Source organism: Blennius ocellaris (assembly GCF_963422515.1).
Source record: "Blennius ocellaris genome assembly, chromosome: 13".
Classification (NCBI taxonomy): domain Eukaryota; kingdom Metazoa; phylum Chordata; class Actinopteri; order Blenniiformes; family Blenniidae; genus Blennius; species Blennius ocellaris.
The window spans coordinates 1,294,932-1,313,065 of NC_137662.1; the positions used below are offsets into that span (position 1 = coordinate 1,294,932).

At 48.0% G+C, this 18,134-nt stretch overlaps 1 protein-coding gene across 4 annotated transcripts in view; it reads right to left on the reverse strand.

Moving 5' to 3' along the window:
- Nucleotides 1–18,134, reverse strand: part of piezo1 (piezo type mechanosensitive ion channel component 1 (Er blood group)) — a 218,743-nt gene that overhangs the window by 81,036 nt on the left and 119,573 nt on the right. For all 4 annotated transcript variants that reach the window (XM_080507823.1, XM_080507825.1, XM_080507824.1 and 1 more), the window contains exons 17-19: nucleotides 2,634–2,731; nucleotides 869–1,035; nucleotides 41–217 (exon numbers count right to left, since the gene is read on the reverse strand). In XM_080507823.1, coding sequence (XP_080363949.1) covers nucleotides 41–217; nucleotides 869–1,035; nucleotides 2,634–2,731 — 442 coding nt within the window. The remainder of the gene's footprint in view (nucleotides 1–40; nucleotides 218–868; nucleotides 1,036–2,633; nucleotides 2,732–18,134) is intronic.

The following is an 18,134-nucleotide window of genomic DNA, read 5'->3' on the forward strand; positions in this document are numbered from 1 at the left end:
TGTTGCTAATCTCTCCTGATCGCCCCGGCAGTGCTCTCACCCAGGTGCAGTTCCTGGAGTATTCCTCGGGGTTGACAACGCTGAGCTGGTAGAGCATCTTGCACACGATGATGACACACACCCACACGGTGGACAAGCAGGACGCCATGGGGCGGAACCCACGGTACGGCATCGCCAGAGACCACAGCACCAGCAGGACCAGGTTCATGATGGAGGGCTGGAGGAGGCCAAGACATGACGGGTGGAGGAGGTGAAGACATGATGGGTGGAGGAGGTGAAGACATGCAGGGTGCAGTACATGAAGATGGAGGAGGTGAGGATGGACGAAACAGGGTGGAGGGGGTGAGGGTAGAGGACACGGGGTGGGAACAGGGTGGAGGAGGTGAGGGTAGAGGACACGGGGTGGGAACAGGGTGGAGGAGGTGAGGGTGGAGGACACGGGGTGGGAACAGGGTGGAGGGGGGTGAGGGTAGAGGACACAGGGTGGGAGCAGGGTGGAGGGGGGTGAGGGTAGAGGACACGGGGTGGGAACAGGGTGGAGGGGGTGAGGGTAGAGACACAGGGTGGGAGCAGGGTGGAGGGGGTGAGGGTAGAGGACACGGGGTGGGAACAGGGTGGAGGAGGTGAGGGTAGAGGACACAGGGTGGGAGCAGGGTGGAGGGGGTGAGGGTAGAGGACACGGGGTGGGAACAGGGTGGAGGGGGTGAGGGTAGAGGACACGGGGTGGGAACAGGGTGGAGGGGGTGAGGGTAGAGGACACGGGGTGGGAACAGGGTGGAGGGGGTGAGGGTAGAGGACACAGGGTGGGAGCAGGGTGGAGGGGGTGAGGGTAGAGGACACGGGGTGGGAACAGGGTGGAGACACCCACCTCCTCCAGCGCCACCCACACGGAGAAGAAGGCCACCATCTTGAGAATGTGCAGCTCCAGCAGCCTCCAGATGAAAGCCTGGATGGAGGTCAGGGTGTCGGAGAACCTGCGAGACAGATCCAGGAGCCGGTCCATCACCAGACCCCACTTACTGGGGGGGGGGTCCACTGGGGGGAGAGAGGGAGGGGGTGAGAGGCAGGTTGACCAACGTGGGGGGGTTCCGCCCTGTGGGGGGGTTCTGTACTGTGGGGGGCACAGAGGGTACTGTTATCCCTTACCCCCTGTTGCATCATTAGCCCTGTTACCCAATTATCCCCCATTGCCCCTTAACCCCCTTTTACCCATTCCACCATTGCCCCATTAACCCCCTGTTACCCCATCACTCCCTGTTACCCCCATTACCCCCCGTTTCTCCTTTACTCCGTTACCTTATTACCCCAAGTTTCCCAACTACCCCCGTTGCCTCATTGTCCCCTGTTACTTCATTACTCCCGTTACCCCCTTGCCCCATAACCTCGTTACCCCCTGTAACCTCATTAGCCCCAGTTACCCCCTGTTACCTCATTAGCCCCAGTTACCCCCTGTTACCTCATTACCCCCAGTTACCCCGTTACCTCATTACCCCCAGTTACCCCCTGTTACCTCATTAGCCCGTTACCCCCTGTTATCTCATTACCCCCAGTTACCCCATGTTACCTCATTAGCCCCAGTTACCCCCTGTTACCTCATTACCCCCAGTTACCCCGTTACCTCATTACCCCCAGTTACCCCCTGTTACCTCATTAGCCCCAGTTACCCCGTTACCTCATTAGCCCCAGTTACCCCCTGTTACCTCATTACCCCCAGTTACCCCCTGTTACCTCATTACCCCCTGTTACCCCCAGTTACCTCATTAGCCCCAGTTACCCCCTGTTACCTCATTACCCCCAGTTACCCCGTTACCTCATTACCCCCAGTTACCCCCTGTTACCTCATTAGCCCCAGTTACCCCCTGTTACCTCATTACCCCCAGTTACCCCATCACCTCATTACCCCCTGTTACCCCCAGTTACCCCATTACCCCCTGTTACCCCCTGTTACCTCATTACCCCCAGTTACCCCCTGTTACCCCCTGTTACCTCATTACCCCAGTTACCCCCTGTTACCTCATTACCCCCAGTTACCCCCTGTTACCCCCAGTTACCCCATTACCCCCAGTTACCCCCAGTTACCCCCTGTTACCTCATTACCCCAGTTACCCCCTGTTACCTCATTACCCCCAGTTACCCCCTGTTACCCCCAGTTACCCCCTGTTACCTCATTACCCCCAGTTACCCCCAGTTACCCCCTGTTACCTCATTACACCCAGTTACCCCCTGTTACCCCCAGCTACCCCCTGTTACCTTTAGCCCCAGTTACCCCCCCTTACCTCATAAGCCCCAGCTACCCCCTGTTACCTCATTACCCCCAGTTACCCCCTGTTACCTCATTACCCCCAGTTACCCCCTGTTACCTCATTAGCCCCAGTTACCCCCTGCTACCTCATTACCCCCAGTTACCCCCTGTTACCTCATAAGCCCCAGTTACCCCCTGTTACCTCATTACCCCGTTACCCCTTGTTACCTCATTAGCCCCAGTTACCCCCTGTTACCTCATTAGCCCCAGTTACCCCCTGCTACCTCATTACCCCCAGTTACCCCCTGTTACCTCATAAGCCCCAGTTACCCCCTGTTACCTCATTACCCCGTTACCCCCACTACAGTGTAAACTGGGGAAACAGACTTACCTTCAGTCTCTGACTCTTCCTCTTTGGTGTTCTGCTCTTCATCCTGAGCCTTCAGCTCGTCTTCTTCACCAGCATCCAGCCGCTCGCTGCTTTTCTGTCTGAGGAAACGATTCAATGAGGAAAAAATGATTCAATGAGGAAACAACGATTCAATGAGGAAACGATTCAATGAGGAAAAAACGATTCAATGAGGAAAAAATGATTCAATGAGGAAACGATTCAATGAGGAAAAAACGATTCAATGAGGAAAAAAACGATTCAATGAGGAAAAAATGATTCAATGAGGAAATGATTCAACAAGGAAACGATTTAACCTCCTTTAGCCTAGGAAACACTGATGCTTCATTTAGCCTAGGAACCGCTGATGCTTCCTTTAGAACCTCCTTTAGCATAGGAAACACTGATGCTTCCTTTAGACCCTCCTTTAGCATAGGAAACACTGATGCTTCCTTTAGCCTAGGGAACACTGATGCTTCCTTTAGAACCTCCTTTAGCCTAGGAAACAGTGATGGTTCGTTTAGAGCCTCCTTTAGAATAGGAAACACTGATGCTTCCTTTAGAACCTCCTTTAGCATAGGAAACACTGATGCTTCCTTTAGCCTAGGGAACACTGATGCTTCCTTTAGAACCTCCTTTAGCCTAGGAAACACTGATGCTTCCTTTAGCCTAGGAAACAGTGATGGTTCCTTTAGAGCCTCCTTTAGCATAGGAAACACTGATGCTTCCTTTAGAACCTCCTTTAGCATAGGAAACACTGATGCTTCCTTTAGCCTAGGGAACACTGATGCTTCCTTTAGAACCTCCTTTAGCCTAGGAAACACTGATGCTTCCTTTAGCCTAGAAAACACTGATGCTTCCTTTAGAGCCTCCTTTAGCCTAGGAACCACTGATGCTTCCTTTAGAACCTCCTTTAGCCTAGGAAACACTGATGCTTCCTTTAGAGCCTCCTTTAGCCTAGGAACCACTAATGCTTCCTTTAGAGCCTCCTTTAGCCTAGGAACCACTGATGTTTCTTTTAGAACCTCCTTTAGCCTAGGAAACACTGATGCTTCCTTTAGCCAAGGAACCACTGATGCTTCCTTTAGGATAGGAACCACTGATGCTTCCTTTAGCCTAAGAAACACTGATGCTTCCTTTAGAACCTCCTTTAGCCTAGGAAACACTGATGCTTCCTTTAGAACCTCCTTTAGCCTAGGAAACACTGATGCTTCCTTTAGAACCTCCTTTAGCCTAGGAACCACTAATGCTTCCTTTAGAACCTCCTTTAGCCTAGGAACCACTGATGTTTCTTTTAGAACCTCCTTTAGCCTAGGAAACACTGATGCTTCCTTTAGCATAGGAACCACTGATGCTTCCTTTAGAACCTCCTTTAGCCCAAGAAACTCTGATGCTTCCTTTAGAGCCTCCTTTAGCCTAGGAAACACTGATGCTTCCTTTAGAACCTCCTTTAGCCTAGGAAACACTGATGCTTCCTTTAGAGCCTCCTATAGCATAGGAACCACTGATGCTTCTTTAGAACCTCCTTTAGCATAGGAACCACTGATGCTTCCTTTAGAGCCTCCTTTAGCCTAGGAAACACTGATGCTTCCTTTAGAGCCTCCTTTAGCCTAGGAAACACTGATGCTTCCTTTAGAACCTCCTTTATCCTAGGAAACACTGATGCTTCCTTTAGCCTAGGAAACACTAATGCTTCCTTTAGAACCTCCTTTAGCCTAGGAAACACTGATGCTTCCTTTAGAGCCTCAGTTAGCCTAGGAAACACTGATGCTTCCTTTAGAGCCTCCTTTAGCCTAGGAAACACTGATGCTTCCTTTAGAACTTCCTTTAGCCTAGGAAACACTGATGCTTCCTTTATAGCCTCCTTTAGCATAGGAACCACCGATGCTTCCTTTAGAACCTCCTTTAGCCTAGGAAACACTGATGCTTCCTTTAGCCTAGGAAACACTGATGCTTCCTTTAGAGCCTCCTTTAGCCTAGGAAACACTGATGCTTCCTTTAGCCTAGGAAACACTGATGCTTCCTTTAGAGCCTCCTTTAGCCTAGGAACCACTGATGCTTCCTTTAGAACCTCCTTTAGCCGAGGAACCACTGGTGCTTCCTTTAGAACCTCCTTTAGCCTAGGAAACACTGATGCTTCCTTTAGCCTAGGAACCACTGATGTTTCCTTTAGAACCTCCTTTAGCCTAGGAAACACTGATGCTTCCTTTAGAGCCTCCTTTAGCCTAGGAAACACCGATGCTTCCTTTAGAGCCTCCTTTAGCCTAGGAAACACTGATGCTTCCTTTAGAGCCTCCTTTAGCCTAGGAACCACTGATGCTTCCTTTACATCCTCCTTCAGCCTAGGAAACACTGATGCTTCCTTTAGCCTAGGAACCACTAACTCCTTTAGGAAGCCTCCTAACACCTTTTCTAACTCCTTTATGAAGCCTCCTAACACCTTTCACTAACTCCTTTAGGAAGCCTCCTAACACCTTTTCTAACTCCTTTATGAAGCCTCCTAACACCTTTCACTACCTCCTTTAGGAAGCCTCCTAACACCTTAACTCCTTTAGGAAGCCTCCTAACACCTTTCACTACCTCCTTAAGGAAGCCTCCTAACACCTTTCACTACCTCCTTTAGGAAGCCTCTGAACACCTTTCACTACCTCCTTTAGGAAGCCTCCTAACACCTTTTCTAACTCCTTTAGGAAGCCTCCTAACACCTCTCACTACCTCCTTTAGGAAGCCTCCTAACACCTTTCACTACCTCCTTTAGGAAGCCTCCTAACACCTTAACTCCTTTAGGAAGCCTCCTAACACCTTTCACAACCTCCTTTAGGAAGCCTCCTAACACCTTTCATTAAGTCCTTTAGGAAGCCTCCTAACACCTTTTCTAACTCCTTTAGGATGCCTCCTAACACCTTTCACTACCTCCTTTAGGAAGCCTCCGAACACCTTAACTCCTTTAGGAAGCCTCCTAACCCCTTTCACTACCTCCTTTAGGAAGCCTCCAAACACCTTTTCTAACTCCTTTAGGAAGCCTCCTAACACCTTTCACTACCTCCTTTAGGAAGCCTCCTAACACCTTTCACTACCTCCTTTAGGGAGCCTCCGAACACCTTAACTCCTTTAGGAAGCCTCCTAACACCTTTCACTACCTCCTTTAGGAAGCCTCCTAACACCTTTCACTACCTCCTTTAGGAAGCCTCCTAACACCTTTCTCTAACTCCTTTAGGAAGCGTCCTAGCACCTTTCACTAACTCCTTTAGGAAGCCTCCTAACACCTTTCACTACCTCCTTTAGGAAGCCTCCTAACACCTTTCACTACCTCCTTCAGGAAGCCTCCTAACACCTTTCACTACCTCCTTTAGGAAGCCTCCTAACACCTTAACTCCTTTAGGAAGCCTCCTAACACCTTTCACTAAGTCCTTTAGGAAGCCTCCTAACACCTTTTCTAACTCCTTTAGGATGCCTCCTAACACCTTTCACTAACTCCTTTAGGGAGCCTCCGAACACCTTAACTCCTTTAGGAAGCCTCCTAACACCTTTCACTAGCTCCTTTAGGAAGCCTCCAAACACCTTTTCTAACTCCTTTAGGAAGCCTCCTAACACCTTTCACTACCTCCTTTAGGAAGCCTCCTAACACCTTTCACTACCTCCTTCAGGAAGCCTCCTAACACCTTTCACTACCTCCTTTAGGAAGCCTCCTAACACCTTTCACTACCTCCTTTAGGAAGCCTCCTAACACCTTAACTCCTTTAGGAAGCCTCCTAACACCTTTCACTAAGTCCTTTAGGAAGCCTCCTAACACCTTTTCTAACTCCTTTAGGATGCCTCCTAACACCTTTCACAAACTCCTTTAGGGAGCCTCCGAACAACTTAACTCCTTTAGGAAGCCTCCTAACACCTTTCACTACCTCCTTTAGGAAGCCTCCTAACACCTTAACTCCTTTAGGAAGCCTCCTAACACCTTTCACTACCTCCTTTAGGAAGCCTCCTAACACCTTTCACTACCTCCTTTAGGAAGCCTCCTAACACCTTTCACTACCTCCTTTAGGAAGCCTCCAAACACCTTAACTCCTTTAGGAAGCCTCCTAACACCTTTCACTACCTCCTTTAGGGAGCCTCCGAACACCTTAACTCCTTTAGGAAGCCTCCTAACACCTTTCACTACCTCCTTTAGGAAGCCTCCTAACACCTTTCACTACCTCCTTTAGGGAGCCTCCGAACACCTTTCACTACCTCCTTTAGGAAGCCTCCAAACACCTTTTCTAACTCCTTTAGGAAGCCTCCTAACACCTTTCATCTCCTCCTTTAGGAAGCCTCCTAACACCTTTCACTACCTCCTTTAGGAAGCCTCCTAACACCTTTCACTACCTCCTTTAGGGAGCCTCCGAACACCTTAACTCCTTTAGGAAGCCTCCTAACACCTTTCACTACCTCCTTTAGGAAGCCTCCTAACACCTTAACTCCTTTAGGAAGCCTCCTAACACCTTTCACTAACTCCTTTAGGAAGCCTCCTAACACGTTAACTCCTTTAGGAAGCCTCCTAACACCTTTCACTAACTCCTTTAGGAAGCCTCCTAACACCTTAACTCCTTTAGGAAGCCTCCTAACACATTTCACTACCTCCTTTAGGAAGCCTCTTAACACCTTTCACTACCTCCTTTAGGAAGCCTCCTAACACCTTTTCTAACTCCTTTAGGAAGCCTCCTAACACCTTAACTCCTTTAGGAAGCCTCCTAAAACCTTTCACTACCTCCTTTAGGAAGCCTCCTAACACCTTTCACTACCTCCTTTAGGGAGCCTCCGAACACCTTTCACTACCTCCTTTAGGAAGCCTCCAAACACCTTTTCTAACTCCTTTAGGAAGCCTCCTAACACCTTTCATCTCCTCCTTTAGGAAGCCTCCTAACACCTTTCACTACCTCCTTTAGGAAGCCTCCTAACACCTTTCACTACCTCCTTTAGGGAGCCTCCGAACACCTTAACTCCTTTAGGAAGCCTCCTAACACCTTTCACTACCTCCTTTAGGAAGCCTCCTAACACCTTTCACTACCTCCTTTAGGAAGCCTCCTAACACCTTAACTCCTTTAGGAAGCCTCCTAACACCTTTCACTACCTCCTTTAGGAAGCCTCCAAACACCTTTCACTACCTCCTTTAGGAAGCCTCTTAACACCTTTCACTACCTCCTTTAGGAAGCCTCCTAACACCTTTTCTAACTCCTTTAGGAAGCCTCCTAACACCTTTCACTAACTCCTTTAGGAAGCCTCCTAACACCTTTCACCACCTCCTTTAGGAAGCCTCCTAACACCTTAACTCCTTTAGGAAGCCTCCTAACACCTTTCACAACCTCCTTTAGGAAGCCTCCTAACACCTTTCATTAAGTCCTTTAGGAAGCCTCCTAACAACTTTTCTAACTCCTTTAGGATGCCTCCTAACACCTTTCACTACCTCCTTTAGGAAGCCTCCTAACACCTTTCACTACCTCCTTTAGGGAGCCTCCGAACACCTTAACTCCTTTAGGAAGCCTCTTAACACCTTTCACTACCTCCTGTAGGAAGCCTCCTAACACCTTTCACTACCTCCTATAGGAAGCCTCCTAACACCTTTCTCTAACTCCTTTAGGAAGCGTCCTAGCACCTTTCACTAACTCCTTTAGGAAGCCTCCTAACACCTTTCACTACCTCCTTTAGGAAGCCTCCTAACACCTTTCACTACCTCCTTCAGGAAGCCTCCTAACACCTTTCACTACCTCCTTTAGGAAGCCTCCTAACACCTTAACTCCTTTAGGAAGCCTCCTAACACCTTTCACTAAGTCCTTTAGGAAGCCTCCTAACACCTTTTCTAACTCCTTTAGGATGCCTCCTAACACCTTTCACTAACTCCTTTAGGGAGCCTCCGAACACCTTAACTCCTTTAGGAAGCCTCCTAACACCTTTCACTACCTCCTTTAGGAAGCCTCCAAACACCTTTTCTAACTCTTTTAGGAAGCCTCCTAACACCTTTCACTACCTCCTTTAGGAAGCCTCCTAACACCTTTCACTACCTCCTTCAGGAAGCCTCCTAACACCTTTCACTACCTCCTTTAGGAAGCCTCCTAACACCTTTCACTACCTCCTTTAGGAAGCCTCCTAACACCTTAACTCCTTTAGGAAGCCTCCTAACACCTTTCACTAGGTCCTTTAGGAAGCCTCCTAACACCTTTTCTAACTCCTTTAGGATGCCTCCTAACACCTTTCACTAACTCCTTTAGGGAGCCTCCGAACACCTTAACTCCTTTAGGAAGCCTCCTAACACCTTTCACTACCTCCTTTAGGAAGCCTCCTAACACCTTAACTCCTTTAGGAAGCCTCCTAACACCTTTCACTACCTCCTTTAGGAAGCCTCCTAACACCTTTCACTACCTCCTTTAGGAAGCCTCCAAACACCTAAACTCCTTAAGGAAGCCTCCTAACACCTTTCACTACCTCATTTAGGGAGCCTCCGAACACCTTTCACTACCTCCTTTAGGTAGCCTCCGAACACCTTAACTCCTTTAGGAAGCCTCCTAACACCTTTCACTACCTCCTTTAGGAAGCCTCCTAACACCTTTCACTACCTCCTTTAGGGAGCCTCCGAACACCTTTCACTACCTCCTTTAGGAAGCCTCCAAACACCTTTTCTAACTCCTTTAGGAAGCCTCCTAACACCTTTCACTACCTCCTTTAGGGAGCCTCCGAACACCTTTCACTACCTCCTTTAGGAAGCCTCCTAACACCTTTCACTACCTCCTTTAGGAAGCCTCCTAACACCTTTCACTACCTCCTTTAGGAAGCCTCCTAACACCTTAACTCCTTTAGGAAGCCTCCTAACACCTTTTCTAACTCCTTTAGGATGCCTCCTAACACCTTTCACTAACTCCTTTAGGGAGCCTCCGAACACCTTAACTCCTTTAGGAAGCCTCCTAACACCTTTCACTACCTCCTTTAGGAAGCCTCCTAACACCTTAACTCCTTTAGGAAGCCTCCTAACACCTTTCACTACCTCCTTTAGGAAGCCTCCTAACACCTTTCACTACCTCCTTTAGGAAGCCTCCAAACACCTAAACTCCTTTAGGAAGCCTCCTAACACCTTTCACTACCTCATTTAGGGAGCCTCCGAACACCTTTCACTACCTCCTTTAGGTAGCCTCCGAACACCTTAACTCCTTTAGGAAGCCTCCTAACACCTTTCACTACCTCCTTTAGGAAGCCTCCTAACACCTTTCACTACCTCCTTTAGGGAGCCTCCGAACACCTTTCACTACCTCCTTTAGGAAGCCTCCAAACACCTTTTCTAACTCCTTTAGGAAGCCTCCTAACACCTTTCACTACCTCCTTTAGGGAGCCTCCGAACACCTTTCACTACCTCCTTTAGGAAGCCTCCTAACACCTTTCACTACCTCCTTTAGGAAGCCTCCTAACACCTTTCACTACCTCCTTTAGGGAGCCTCCGAACACCTTTCACTACCTCCTTTAGGAAGCCTCCTAACACCTTTCACTACCTCCTTTAGGAAGCCTCCTAACACCTTTCACTACCTCCTTTAGGAAGCCTCCTAACACCTTAACTCCTTTAGGAAGCCTCCTAACACCTTTCACTACCTCCTTTAGGGAGCCTCCGAACACCTTAACTCCTTTAGGAAGCCTCCTAACACCTTTCACTACCTCCTTTAGGAAGCCTCCTAACACCTTTCACTACCTCCTTTAGGAAGCCTCCTAACACCTTTCACTACCTCCTTTAGGAAGCCTCCTAACACCTTAACTCCTTTAGGAAGCCTCCTAACACCTTTCACTACCTCCTTTAGGGAGCCTCCGAACACCTTAACTCCTTTAGGAAGCCTCCTAACACCTTTCACTACCTCCTTTAGGAAGCCTCCTAACACCTTTCACTACCTCCTTTAGGAATCCTCCTAACACCTTTCACTACCTCCTTTAGGAAGCCTCCTAACACCTTAACTCCTTTAGGAAGCCTCCTAACACCTTTCACTAAGTCCTTTAGGAAGCCTCCTAACACCTTTTCTAACTCCTTTAGGATGCCTCCTAACACCTTTCACTAACTCCTTTAGGGAGCCTCCGAACACCTTAACTCCTTTAGGAAGCCTCCTAACACCTTTCACTACATCCTTTAGGAAGCCTCCTAACACCTTTCACTACCTCCTTTAGGAAGCCTCCAAACACCTTAACTCCTTTAGTAAGCCTCCTAACACCTTTCACTACTTCCTTTAGGGAGCCTCCGAACACCTTTCACTACCTCCTTTAGGGAGCCTCCGAACACCTTAACTCCTTTAGGAAGCCTCCTAACACCTTTCACTACCTCCTTTAGGAAGCCTCCTAACGCCTTTCACTACCTCCTTCAGGAAGCCTCCTAACACCTTTCACTACCTCCTTTAGGAAGCCTCCTAACACCTTTCACTACCTCCTTTAGGAAGCCTCCAAACACCTTAACTCCTTTAGGAAGCCTCCTAACACCTTTCACTACTTCCTTTAGGGAGCCTCCGAACACCTTTCACTACCTCCTTTAGGGAGCCTCCGAACACCTTAACTCCTTTAGGAAGCCTCCTAACACCTTTTCTAACTCCTTTAGGAAGCCTCCTAACACCTTAACTCCTTTAGGAAGCCTCCTAACACCTTTCACTACCTCCTTTAGGAAGCCTCCTAACACCTTTCACTACCTCCTTTAGGGAGCCTCCGAACACCTTAACTCCTTTAGGAAGCCTCCTAACACCTTTCACTACCTCCTTCAGGAAGCCTCCTAACACCTTTCTCTAACTCCTTTAGGAAGCCTCCAAACACCTTTTCTAACTCCTTTAGGAAGCCTCCTAAAACCTTTCACTACCTCCTTTAGGAAGCCTCCTAACACCTTTCACTACCTCCTTTAGGGAGCCTCCGAACACCTTTCACTACCTCCTTTAGGAAGCCTCCAAACACCTTTTCTAACTCCTTTAGGAAGCCTCCTAACACCTTTCATCTCCTCCTTTAGGAAGCCTCCTAACACCTTTCACTACCTCCTTTAGGAAGCCTCCTAACACCTTTCACTACCTCCTTTAGGGAGCCTCCGAACACCTTAACTCCTTTAGGAAGCCTCCTAACACCTTTCACTACCTCCTTTAGGAAGCCTCCTAACACCTTTCACTACCTCCTTTAGGAAGCCTCCTAACACCTTAACTCCTTTAGGAAGCCTCCTAACACCTTTCACTACCTCCTTTAGGAAGCCTCCAAACACCTTTCACTACCTCCTTTAGGAAGCCTCTTAACACCTTTCACTACCTCCTTTAGGAAGCCTCCTAACACCTTTTCTAACTCCTTTAGGAAGCCTCCTAACACCTTTCACTAACTCCTTTAGGAAGCCTCCTAACACCTTTCACCACCTCCTTTAGGAAGCCTCCTAACACCTTAACTCCTTTAGGAAGCCTCCTAACACCTTTCACAACCTCCTTTAGGAAGCCTCCTAACACCTTTCATTAAGTCCTTTAGGAAGCCTCCTAACAACTTTTCTAACTCCTTTAGGATGCCTCCTAACACCTTTCACTACCTCCTTTAGGAAGCCTCCTAACACCTTTCACTACCTCCTTTAGGGAGCCTCCGAACACCTTAACTCCTTTAGGAAGCCTCTTAACACCTTTCACTACCTCCTGTAGGAAGCCTCCTAACACCTTTCACTACCTCCTTTAGGAAGCCTCCTAACACCTTTCTCTAACTCCTTTAGGAAGCGTCCTAGCACCTTTCACTAACTCCTTTAGGAAGCCTCCTAACACCTTTCACTACCTCCTTTAGGAAGCCTCCTAACACCTTTCACTACCTCCTTCAGGAAGCCTCCTAACACCTTTCACTACCTCCTTTAGGAAGCCTCCTAACACCTTAACTCCTTTAGGAAGCCTCCTAACACCTTTCACTAAGTCCTTTAGGAAGCCTCCTAACACCTTTTCTAACTCCTTTAGGATGCCTCCTAACACCTTTCACTAACTCCTTTAGGGAGCCTCCGAACACCTTAACTCCTTTAGGAAGCCTCCTAACACCTTTCACTACCTCCTTTAGGAAGCCTCCAAACACCTTTTCTAACTCTTTTAGGAAGCCTCCTAACACCTTTCACTACCTCCTTTAGGAAGCCTCCTAACACCTTTCACTACCTCCTTCAGGAAGCCTCCTAACACCTTTCACTACCTCCTTTAGGAAGCCTCCTAACACCTTTCACTACCTCCTTTAGGAAGCCTCCTAACACCTTAACTCCTTTAGGAAGCCTCCTAACACCTTTCACTAGGTCCTTTAGGAAGCCTCCTAACACCTTTTCTAACTCCTTTAGGATGCCTCCTAACACCTTTCACTAACTCCTTTAGGGAGCCTCCGAACACCTTAACTCCTTTAGGAAGCCTCCTAACACCTTTCACTACCTCCTTTAGGAAGCCTCCTAACACCTTAACTCCTTTAGGAAGCCTCCTAACACCTTTCACTACCTCCTTTAGGAAGCCTCCAAACACCTAAACTCCTTTAGGAAGCCTCCTAACACCTTTCACTACCTCATTTAGGGAGCCTCCGAACACCTTTCACTACCTCCTTTAGGTAGCCTCCGAACACCTTAACTCCTTTAGGAAGCCTCCTAACACCTTTCACTACCTCCTTTAGGAAGCCTCCTAACACCTTTCACTACCTCCTTTAGGGAGCCTCCGAACACCTTTCACTACCTCCTTTAGGAAGCCTCCAAACACCTTTTCTAACTCCTTTAGGAAGCCTCCTAACACCTTTCACTACCTCCTTTAGGGAGCCTCCGAACACCTTTCACTACCTCCTTTAGGAAGCCTCCTAACACCTTTCACTACCTCCTTTAGGAAGCCTCCTAACACCTTTCACTACCTCCTTTAGGAAGCCTCCTAACACCTTAACTCCTTTAGGAAGCCTACTAACACCTTTTCTAACTCCTTTAGGATGCCTCCTAACACCTTTCACTAACTCCTTTAGGGAGCCTCCGAACACCTTAACTCCTTTAGGAAGCCTCCTAACACCTTTCACTACCTCCTTTAGGAAGCCTCCTAACACCTTAACTCCTTTAGGAAGCCTCCTAACACCTTTCACTACCTCCTTTAGGAAGCCTCCTAACACCTTTCACTACCTCCTTTAGGAAGCCTCCAAACACCTAAACTCCTTTAGGAAGCCTCCTAACACCTTTCACTACCTCATTTAGGGAGCCTCCGAACACCTTTCACTACCTCCTTTAGGTAGCCTCCGAACACCTTAACTCCTTTAGGAAGCCTCCTAACACCTTTCACTACCTCCTTTAGGAAGCCTCCTAACACCTTTCACTACCTCCTTTAGGGAGCCTCCGAACACCTTTCACTACCTCCTTTAGGAAGCCTCCAAACACCTTTTCTAACTCCTTTAGGAAGCCTCCTAACACCTTTCACTACCTCCTTTAGGGAGCCTCCGAACACCTTTCACTACCTCCTTTAGGAAGCCTCCTAACACCTTTCACTACCTCCTTTAGGAAGCCTCCTAACACCTTTCACTACCTCCTTTAGGAAGCCTCCTAACACCTTAACTCCTTTAGGAAGCCTCCTAACACCTTTCACTACCTCCTTTAGGGAGCCTCCGAACACCTTAACTCCTTTAGGAAGCCTCCTAACACCTTTCACTACCTCCTTTAGGAAGCCTCCTAACACCTTTCACTACCTCCTTTAGGAAGCCTCCTAACACCTTTCACTACCTCCTTTAGGAAGCCTCCTAACACCTTAACTCCTTTAGGAAGCCTCCTAACACCTTTCACTACCTCCTTTAGGGAGCCTCCGAACACCTTAACTCCTTTAGGAAGCCTCCTAACACCTTTCACTACCTCCTTTAGGAAGCCTCCTAACACCTTTCACTACCTCCTTTAGGAAGCCTCCTAACACCTTTCACTACCTCCTTTAGGAAGCCTCCTAACACCTTAACTCCTTTAGGAAGCCTCCTAACACCTTTCACTAAGTCCTTTAGGAAGCCTCCTAACACCTTTTCTAACTCCTTTAGGATGCCTCCTAACACCTTTCACTAACTCCTTTAGGGAGCCTCCGAACACCTTAACTCCTTTAGGAAGCCTCCTAACACCTTTCACTACATCCTTTAGGAAGCCTCCTAACACCTTTCACTACCTCCTTTAGGAAGCCTCCAAACACCTTAACTCCTTTAGTAAGCCTCCTAACACCTTTCACTACTTCCTTTAGGGAGCCTCCGAACACCTTTCACTACCTCCTTTAGGGAGCCTCCGAACACCTTAACTCCTTTAGGAAGCCTCCTAACACCTTTCACTACCTCCTTTAGGAAGCCTCCTAACGCCTTTCACTACCTCCTTCAGGAAGCCTCCTAACACCTTTCACTACCTCCTTTAGGAAGCCTCCTAACACCTTTCACTACCTCCTTTAGGAAGCCTCCAAACACCTTAACTCCTTTAGGAAGCCTCCTAACACCTTTCACTACTTCCTTTAGGGAGCCTCCGAACACCTTTCACTACCTCCTTTAGGGAGCCTCCGAACACCTTAACTCCTTTAGGAAGCCTCCTAACACCTTTTCTAACTCCTTTATGAAGCCTCCTAACACCTTAACTCCTTTAGGAAGCCTCCTAACACCTTTCACTACCTCCTTTAGGAAGCCTCCTAACACCTTTCACTACCTCCTTTAGGGAGCCTCCGAACACCTTAACTCCTTTAGGAAGCCTCCTAACACCTTTCACTACCTCCTTCAGGAAGCCTCCTAACACCTTTCTCTAACTCCTTTAGGAAGCCTCCAAACACCTTTTCTAACTCCTTTAGGAAGCCTCCTAACACCTTAACTCCTTTAGGAAGCCTCCTAACACCTTTCACTACCTCCTTTAGGAAGCCTCCTAACACCTTTCACTACCTCCTTTAGGGAGCCTCCGAACACCTTAACTCCTTTAGGAAGCCTCCTAACACCTTTCACTACCTCCTTCAGGAAGCCTCCTAACACCTTTCACTACCTCCTTTAGGAAGCCTCCTAACACCTTTCACAACCTCCTTTAGGAAGCCTCCTAACACCTTTCTCTAACTCCTTTAGGAAGCCTCCTAACACCTTTCACTAACTCCTTTAGGAAGCCTCCTAACACCTTTCACTACCTCCTTTAGGAAGCCTCCAAACACCTTAACTCCTTTAGGAAGCCTCCTAACACCTTTCACTACTTCCTTTAGGGAGCCTCCGAACACCCTTCACTACCTCCTTTAGGGAGCCTCCGAACACCTTAACTCCTTTAGGAAGCCTCCTAACACCTTTCACTACCTCCTTTAGGAAGCCTCCTAACACCTTTCACTACCTCCTTCAGGAAGCCTCCTAACACCTTTCACTACCTCCTTTAGGAAGCCTCCTAACACCTTTCACTACCTCCTTTAGGAAGCCTCCTAACACCTGAACTCCTTTAGGAAGCCTCCTAACACCTTTCACTAACTCCTTTAGGAAGCCTCCTAACACCTTAACTCCTTTAGGAAGCCTCCTAACACCTTTCACTAACTCCTTTAGGAAGCCTCCTAACACCTTAACTCCTTTAGGAAGCCTCCTAACACCTTTCACTACCTCCTTTAGGAAGCCTCCTAACACCTTTCACTACCTCCTTTAGGGAGCCTCCTAACACCTTTCACTACCTCCTTTAGGGAGCCTCCGAACACCTTAACTCCTTTAGGAAGCCTCCTAACACCTTTCACTACCTCCTTTAGGAAGCCTCCTAACACCTTTCACTACCTCCTTCAGGAAGCCTCCTAACACCTTTCACTACCTCCTTTAGGAAGCCTCCTAACACCTTTCTCTAACTCCTTTAGGAAGCGTCCTAGCACCTTTCACTAACTCCTTTAGGAAGCCTCCTAACACCTTAACTCCTTTAGGAAGCCTCCTAACACCTTTCACTACCTCCTATAGGAAGCCTCCTAACACCTTTCACTACCTCCTTTAGGAAGCCTCCTAACACCTTTCACTACCTCCTTTAGGGAGCCTCCGAACACCTTAACTCCTTTAGGAAGCCTCCTAACACCTTTCACTACCTCCTTTAGGAAGCCTCCTAACACCTTTCACTACCTCCTTTAGGGAGCCTCCGAACACCTTAACTCCTTTAGGAAGCCTCCTAACACCTTTCACTACCTCCTTTAGGACGCCTCCTAACACCTTTCACTACCTCCTTCAGGAAGCCTCCTAACACCTTTCACTACCTCCTTTAGGAAGCCTCCTAACACCTTTCACTACCTCCTTTAGGAAGCCTCCTAACACCTTTCACTACCTCCTTTAGGAAGCCTCCTAACACCTTTCACTACCTCCTTCAGGGAGCCTCCGAACACCTTAACTCCTTTAGGAAGCCTCCTAACACCTTTCACTACCTCCTTTAGGAAGCCCCCTAACACCTTTCACTACCTCCTTCAGGAAGCCTCCTAACACCTTTCACTACCTCCTTTAGGAAGCCTCCTAACACCTTTCACTACCTCCTTCAGGAAGCCTCCTAACACCTTTCACTAACTCCTTTAGGAAGCCTCCTAACACCTTTCACTACCTCCTTTAGGAAGCCTCCTAACACCTTTCTCTAACTCCTTTAGGAAGCCTCCTAGCACCTTTTACTAACTCCTTTAGGAAGCCTCCTAACACCTTAGCTCCTTTAGGAAGCCTCCTAACACCTTTCACTAACTCCTTTAGGAAGCCTCCTAACACCTTTCACTAACTCCTTTAGGAAGCCTCCTAACACCTTAACTCCTTTAGGAAGCCTCCTAGCACCTTTCACTACCTCCTTTAGGAAGCCTCCTAGCACCTTTCACTAACTCCTTTAGGAAGCCTCCTAACACCTTTCACTACCTCCTTTAGGAAGCCTCCTAACACCTTAACTCCTTTAGGAAGCCTCCTAGCACCTTTCACTACCTCCTTTAGGAAGCCTCCTAGCACCTTTTCGAACTCCTTTAGGAAGCCTCCTAGCACCTTTCACTACCTCCTTTAGGAAGCCTCCTAACACCTTTCACTACCTCCTTTAGGAAGCCTCCTAACACCTTAACTCCTTTAGGAAGCCTCCTAACACCTTTCACTACCTCCTTTAGGAAGCCTCCTAACACCTTTCACTACCTCCTTCAGGAAGCCTCCTAACACCTTTCACTACCTCCTTTAGGAAGCCTCCTAACACCTTTCACTACCTCCTTTAGGAAGCCTCCTAACACCTTTCACTACCTCCTTTAGGAAGCCTCCTAACACCTTTCACTACCTCCTTTAGGGAGCCTCCGAACACCTTAACTCCTTTAGGAAGCCTCCTAACACCTTTCACTACCTCCTTTAGGAAGCCTCCTAACACCTTTCACTACCTCCTTCAGGAAGCCTCCTAACACCTTTCACTACCTCCTTTAGGAAGCCTCCTAACACCTTTCACTACCTCCTTCAGGAAGCCTCCTAACACCTTTCACTAACTCCTTTAGGAAGCCTCCTAACACCTTTCACTACCTCCTTTAGGAAGCCTCCTAACACCTTTCTCTAACTCCTTTAGGAAGCGTCCTAGCACCTTTCACTAAC